At 42.4% G+C, this 7,634-nt stretch overlaps 1 protein-coding gene across 1 annotated transcript; it reads left to right on the top strand.

Moving 5' to 3' along the window:
- Nucleotides 1–400: 400 nt before the first annotated feature.
- LOC124616096 (ejaculatory bulb-specific protein 3-like) lies at nucleotides 401–7,293 on the top strand. The gene is made up of 2 exons (XM_047144352.1): nucleotides 401–611; nucleotides 7,014–7,293. Exons 1-2 carry the CDS (start codon nucleotides 425–427, stop codon nucleotides 7,208–7,210), a joined length of 384 nt encoding a protein of 127 aa, XP_047000308.1. The 5' UTR covers nucleotides 401–424; the 3' UTR covers nucleotides 7,211–7,293.
- Nucleotides 7,294–7,634: the final 341 nt, after the last annotated feature.

Genomic DNA, 7,634 nt, shown 5'->3' with positions numbered 1-7,634 from the left:
TTTCCGGAATCGAGTTCTAGTCCGGCATAAAGTTAATCATTATGGTAATACTAGACCACGTGTTGCTGCGAACAGTAGAAAACTTAACAGTCGCGAGCATTCTGATTAATAATGACATCTCTGATACAGTCTCCATCCATTAATTGTAACTGTTTTAATAGATCGTTCAGCAAGCCGGAGAAGATATTATCGTGCGGAAATGCGCTTGCGTGCGGTCTGTGTAGGCGTCGTAACGATCAATTACGAGTGCCCTCTGCAAGGACAGGCAGCGTTGCATAGTAACTGTTCCGGGAAGCGCCGGTCAGGAGGTTATTGAGGGTGACTCTCGGAAGGTCAAAAGTCCGAGAGCAGCCGGGTATAAGAAGGCGTCCTAGTGAGACGCCTGGCACCCACTGGCATTCGTCCACCTGCAGAGGTACTCGCCATGGCTCGTCCGCACTTGCTGGTATTGCTGGCAGCAGTGGCGATGGTCGCCGCTCAGAACCCGTTGTCGCAGATCCACGTGGACATGGACGCGCTGCTCGCAGACCCGGCCAAGGTGGACGCCGCCGTGCAGTGCTTCGTTCAGGACGGCGACGACTCCTGCGAACCGCTTGCGAAAATCATCAAAAGTACGTGCACCTCTCGCTAACACTTGCCACGTGCATTGCGGGCGCTGCTGCAGTCATTTCAAAACCGTGATAGTGCTTGTTATATTCAGCAAAGCTGCCCGTTGTTGCAAAGTACACATCCGCCGTTTCTAAAGCTCCCCAACACATTCCTATAATTCGTACATAGTTTAATACAAAATAGCTTAAATGAGACTACAAGGCAGAAGATATCTAACTGCAAAGACATTCATAAATTTAGTTTTGCACTCACCTACTTGTGAATTCTTGCTGATACTCTCGGTGGCTAGGCCTCCGTGAACACTTTCCATCTGAATCAGTTGTAGTATGTGAGCAATTCAAAACTTGCGATTAGGATCATTCAATTTTCTGACACTAAGAAAAACCTGAGAACTTGTCTACCACGGAAATACACTCGTCATCAACCGAATTAAAAATATAAAGTGCGCAGCACAGCCTTTCTTCCTTAATCTTTCTGAAGAAGCGTCACGGCATCGATTCTATGAACCACTGAAATCACGGAGATACGCTGCTCCCTGATTCCTCAAAGATTCCATCCCAACAGAATTGTAGAACTGATATCAGGGGCATAATCTGAGTCCCCTCAGATTGCCATGGCGTGTTCTTTAAACCCTCGAGACAAAAGCATAGCGAGGCGCATAGTCACGCTGAAGGTATAGCTCAGTGGTCTACACTTTTTCTTTAAAATCCTTCTGTGTGTACTGCCGCGTCATCTTATAAAAACAGGGTGCTTGGAAATAAGTTATTAAGAAGTAATCCTTAATTGTGGAGAAGGTAACTAACTCACACAAAATGTTCAGTACAGAACTGAATGCAGTATATCATCAAATTATATTTACGAATGTTCAATGTGGCTACGTTTCGTAAAACGAGAAACGTCCGTTTGTAATCATTTTTCTGCCAAATCCTATGAAGCAAATCTTGATGTATGGTAGTAATGCAGCTCGTCGATGTTTCCCGGAAACAGAGGAACAAACACTGTAATGTAACCCCACACACAGAAGTCCGTCTAGGTTAAATCAGTTGATCGTGGTGGCCACAATATTGCTCCATCGCATACAATCAAGGTCGGAACATTGTTGCTGACTTACTCGACAATGTGGTGGCGCTCCATCTTGCTGGAAAATAAATTCTGTACTCTTATCCTGTCGCAGTTGAGTCATGTTGTAATGTAAAGGCATGTCAGGGTACGATATGCCAGTTACAGATGACTCGACAAGAAAGAAAGGACAGAAAAAAACATTTGCCTTCAGCGAGTCCCGTACATTTTCAATTATGTTACGTGCTTTCTGCTCGCCTATATGCGAACATTATGCCGATTCACTTTTCCGCAGGTATGGAAAGTCGTTCTTCACTGAACACAATTCTATGAAGAAAATTATCTTGAGTCTGCATTTTATTAAACATTTCTTTACAAACCTCAGCTCGTTTTTCTTTGTCACTTTCTTTAAAGTTTGCGGCAGTTCTAGTTTGTAAGGTTTGAATAACAGGTGTTTCCACACCGTAACACTAGGCGTATTGAGTTCTAAGCTGGCATGTCTCGTTGATTTACCCGAACTGCAAGTGCAAGAATGTGAACATGTTCAATTACTGTGTCAGAGACTGCTGGACGAACTTGTGATACAAAGCCAGTTTCGGCGAAAGGATTGTAGACATTAATAAAAGTATATCTCTGAGATGGTGGTCTGCGGTATTTAGTGCTGAATTGTATGTGAACTGTAGTAACGAGTTTGTATTCATGAAACCATAAACAGCATTGCCCACATTCTGCACTGTTGTACGAATCCATGATGACTGTTGGAATAACTTACTCACCTATGCCACCTATCGGGAACATCGAGAACTAACAGTGTTAGGCGGAAATAAAACTTGAAAGTGTACTGCATTTAGCGCCCTATGAAATATTTCTGTTAGTTATTTGCCCAAGTTACAATAAAAGTTTACTTTTGTGTAAATGCCGGCCGCTGTGGCCGAGCGGTTCTAGGCGTTTCAATCCGGAACCGCGCTGCTGCTGCGATCGCAGTTTCGAATCCTGCCTCGGTCATGGATGTGTGTAATGCCCTTAGGTTTAAATAGTTTCTAAGTCTAGGGGACTGATGACTTCAGATGTCAAGTGCTTAGAGTCATTTGAACCATTCTTTTGCGTAAATAATTTGTGAACACCCTGTACTAATAAGCCTAAAATACTGAAGGAAAAGACTTTTTGCTGCGTATCAGTGACATGCTTCAGGACATAAAGTAATTAGTTGGGAGTGAATGCTTCAATACATTGCATTTATTGTGCTCTCAGAATAGCACCGAGGTCAAGTTTCTTAGTATTTCATTGGTTCAGAAACACCACTGTTCGATGTTAGGGAGGGGATATGGAGCAAACTATTTGTGATTTACACTGCTTGCTGGTAGCTGATATCCTGCTACGAATCTACGAAAAGTTTCTGGTTAGCGTATTTTCCTGATTGTAACGACGGCGGTTATGCATACTCTGTTCTTTTAGCCAATCACGGCCTTGGCCGCCGCCCTGCGATCAGACATGGCCACCGTTCAGGGACTGCTAGCTGCCGGAACGTCAGCAGCCTGTAGCCGTCTTCAGCTACACTATTTCAGTTTTCTCTCTTATTTGGCGTGTCAGCACTCACGGCTGTCTTGCAAGTAGAGGTGCTTCTTGAAACATAATAGCCTGCCCACAACAGAGATGGTCTTCCGCTAGTGCTGATCTATTATGCTGCCCATACTGAACATTGCGTTTATGCTCTGCTAAGCGAGTGCTAACAGGCCTCCCCGTTTTTCCAATCTAGCCTATACCGCACACTAAATGTTATTAGGTTGGTGCATAAATTCGTAGCGTTTTTCAGTAATTTTAATAAACACAACAGGAGATTTTAGTTATCAATTATAATTCGCCTTCACTGTTTACAGTCATCTAAAGCCGGTCTAACTTTTCGATTCCACGACTGTAGAAATCATGTGCTTTTGAAGCAAAGAATTCGTCGAGCCATGTACGGAGCGCATTTGCATCTGGAAAGGAAGTTCCTTGAACGTTGTTCGATATACAGAGGGAAAGGCGAAAATCTCAGGGCGCAAGATCGGGTCAATAAGGTTGGTGCGGAGCCACTGTATAGTGTTTCTTTTCAGCTAGCAGAATGCTGTGGGGCATTGTCGTGGAGTAGCGTCATGTCACGCTGTCTCCCTGGTGGATGTTCTTGAACTGCGTCTGCTGGACGTCTCAGTTATTGAAAATAAATGCCAGTAGTTCGTAGTACACCACACCGTCACTGTTTCACCAGGTGAGTAGCATTGTGCGTGTGCGCAGGTCTTTGTATGGGGAGTTGCTGCTTTGTTTGGCTTCAACCATTCCTTCCTTTTCCCTATGTTAGGATAAGGACACAATTTCTCGTCACTAGTAACGATACAACATAGCAACGGTCGGTGTTATTCACAAGCCAATTGATGACGAGAAGGCAGAGGTGCACGTATGGCCACCAGCTGACTTTTGTCATTTTGGCTTAGCGCTGACGTGGATCAATGTGGATTAATGCGTTTAAACGATCTTCATCAAACCCCGAAGGTCTTCCTGAACTTGGAGAGTCACTAATATCAAAACGATCCTTCTCAAAGCAAGAAAACAATTTTCTTGGTCAAACAGAAGAATACGTCCGGAATGTTTGGTTTTCTCCAAGTGGTACTCCACTTTCTAACGTCCATAGCGTCGCTATCTCCAAATGACTAAAACGTCAATATCTAAACTCCTATAGCAACAGTGAACTACAAATAACAAATGACAATCTATAAGCAAACCCATAGCAACCGCATAACCAACATTCAAAACAAAAAAGCTAGGAACTTACGTGCCAACTTAATACAGCTTACACAGCTAAAGCGTTGAGGCGTCTCTGGAAAACTGGTTTGTTGCCTCCTCGGCGCTGTACCCTGCGTACTGTATCACAGGCGACCTTGCCGTAAGATAAATGCTCCACCGAGAGTCGATATTTTATTTCATTTCTATACCTGAATTTTGTATCTCTTCTTATTGTTACATTGTCATATCCATTGACTCTCAAGGTATTACTTAGCTCTTTGAATTCTTGCTTTTATGATGCGGCGGCTTGGGCGGATGGCGTGTGTAGGAGCGAACACTTTTGCCCCGGATGATGGTGGAGTTATGCGTGTAGATACGAGATGATTTGGAAAGATAGACGGTACTTGGACAGGACAGGATGCGTCGTAAACCTGTCGTCACAGACCATGGGCGATGCAAAGATGTCGGTATTGTTCAAGAGGCTCAAATTCGTGTTGATGGTAATAAGGATCCCTACGGAAGAAATTTTTCAGCGGTGCTCACACAGGTCCCACAGGTCGAGGCCGGAAAGATGGTAAGCAGTGAACTGTTGACCAAGCAGGAAGCATCGACCCAGGACGTTTTCGATGTGTTTGTCGTCAGACATCAATGAGCGCAAGCGTGCAGGTGACTTTATTCCATGTTCCGAGTATCCAACAGAGGTGTTCCTTGGACCATGCAGAGCTGTACCCTCAGTGTCGTACCAATAGCAGAGGTACACGTGCTATGAGGAGTTCCACGCCCGATAGAGATGATAATTTAGTGAATGGCATGGTTACTTCCTGGGTGTTGTTGTCCAGCTTTGAACTGACGAATGATGTTCTACCCTTTTCCTCGTATGTTCTTTGTTACAATTTGCGGTAGTCGGTACACGACCTTTGATACCAACAACTTGACTCTCGCCACAACAATTTTCCCCTAACTGATGTAGCACGGAGCATCCTTGACAAGGTGATACCATTCATTCGTCGTGTGTACAGCAGCGATTGATATTACGATGTAAGAAAAATCTCTGATTCAGTAGCACCTGAAAGTACAAGTGAGGTTTGAAGTACAGACTGATTTCAGTATGTTACTTAAAAATAATCTGATTCTTTCAGTTACGGTACTTACAAATATCAAATAAGAAGACCATTAATATAAACTACTATATTTTAAATAATATAATTTTACATAATGTAATATATTTTATATTGTTGTTATTGTTGTGGTCTTCAGACCTGAGACTGGTTTGATGCAGCTCTCCATGCTAATCCTGTGCAAGCTTCTTCATCTCCCAGTACCTTCTGCAACCTACATCCTTCTGAATCTGCTTAGTGTATTCATCTCTTGGTCTGCCTCTACGATTTTTACCCTCCACGATGCCCTCCAATACTAAATTGGTGATCTCTTGATGCCGCAGAACATGTCCTACCAACCGACCCCTTCTTTTAGTCAAGTTGTGCCACCAACTTCTCCCCAATCCTATTCAATACCTCCTCATTAGTTACGTGATCTACCCATCTAATCTTCAGCATTCTTCTGTAGCACCACATTTCTAAAGCTTCTATTCTCTTCTTACTCACACTATTTATCGTCCATGTTTAACTTCCATACATGGCTACACTCCATACAAATATTTTCAGAAATGACTTCCTGACACTTAAATCTATACTCGATGTTAACAAATTTCTCTTCTTGAGAAACGCTTTCCTTGCCATTGCCAGTCTAAATCCTCCCTACTTTGACCATCATCAGTTATTTTGCTCACCAAATAGCTAAAACTCCTTTACTACTTTAAGTGTCTCATTTCCTAATCTAATTCCCTCAGCATCACCCGACTTAATTTGACTACATCCCATTATCCTAGTTTTGCTTTTGTTGATGTTCATCTCATATCCTCCTTTCAAGACACTATCCATTCCATTCAACTGCTCTTCCAAGTCCTTTGCTGTCGCTGACAGAATTACAATGTCATCGGCGAACCTCAAAGTTTTTATTTCTTCTCCATGGATTTTAATACCTACTCCGAATTTTTCTTTTGTTTTCTTTACTGCTTGCTCAATATACAGATTGAATAACATCGGGGAGAGGCTACAACCCTGTCTCAGTCCCTTCCCAACCACTGCTTCCCTTTCATGTCCCTCGACCCTTTATATAATATAATATATTTTATATAATATAATATTTTATACTTATCCTGCACGGAGAAGTCTAAATATCCTGAAAGTGTTAGAAGTTTACGAATTTAACATTTTTGATCGATAAATATTTGCCACTTATCAATTATAAAGGTGGGTGTAATGGAGTTGATCAAGCAAAATACGACTAAAGCTGGCATATGGATACAGAGAGTCCGCTTCGAGAAAGAAATGTGAGGTCATCTTACTTCTCCTTACATAAATCTCTCAAAAGATCCAGCTACCAAAAGTAGACGAAGCACTGCACAGACATAAAGTATAAGAAATCGTTTTTATCTTAACTCTTGTTTAAATAAACTTCAAACCACACTTGTACGCGGAAACGGGTATGAAAGTTTCGGTGAATTAATCTCTGAATTTCATCCACAGGCCTGATCTCAGAGATGGTGAAGACCAACTGCGCCGAATGCTCTGAACCACAGAAAGATGATGTTGCGAAATTCCTGTCGTACGTGTCTAAGAATAAGCCAGACGATATGAAGAAGCTGCTCACCAAGTATGACCCTAGTGGAGAAGCTGTGGCCAAGTACGGAGACAACTGGAGAGCCAGAGGAGTTAACTTGTGAACATACACTCACTCACCAAATAATGATTAATATGTAAACTGTAGCTGTAAAGTATCTAATAAATAAAACAAATGCCCATCAAATAAATTTTTTAAGAAGACTTGAATCGTAAACACAACGAAGAACTATTTAGCAGTTTCGTAAGTTACCATAGTAGTAGCAATAGTAATTGCAGTAAGATTAGTACTGAGACCATTTTTTTAAAGAAAGGGGGAAAGCATGTTGCCACGCATCTCCATGATGGTGTTACCTTTTGGTAGACTCTCATTCAGTTCATATTTATTTCGCTCAAATGGAAGTTCTGTGGATGGAAATCTCGCTGGAGAGTCACGGGGTATTAGCGCAATGGCAACATCGTTCTGCATCCGCCCACTCCGTTTCAGACACAACGCAAAGTAAAGAGGATGAAGCTATGAATTTTGCC

Source organism: Schistocerca americana, chromosome 5, assembly GCF_021461395.2.
Source record: "Schistocerca americana isolate TAMUIC-IGC-003095 chromosome 5, iqSchAmer2.1, whole genome shotgun sequence".
In the NCBI taxonomy this organism is placed as follows: domain Eukaryota; kingdom Metazoa; phylum Arthropoda; class Insecta; order Orthoptera; family Acrididae; genus Schistocerca; species Schistocerca americana.
Note: the sequence above shows the minus strand (reverse complement) of the source record. Positions and strands in the feature narration are given on the sequence as shown.

Excerpts from the sequence above, each read along its gene's own strand:
- LOC124616096 (XM_047144352.1), top strand. The coding sequence starts at position 425 with ATGGCTCGTCCGCACTTGCTGGTATTGCTGGCAGCAGTGGCGATGGTC. Across the intron at positions 612-7,013 it reads GCTTGCGAAAATCATCAAAA|GCCTGATCTCAGAGATGGTG; the intron begins GTACGTGCACCT and ends TTTCATCCACAG.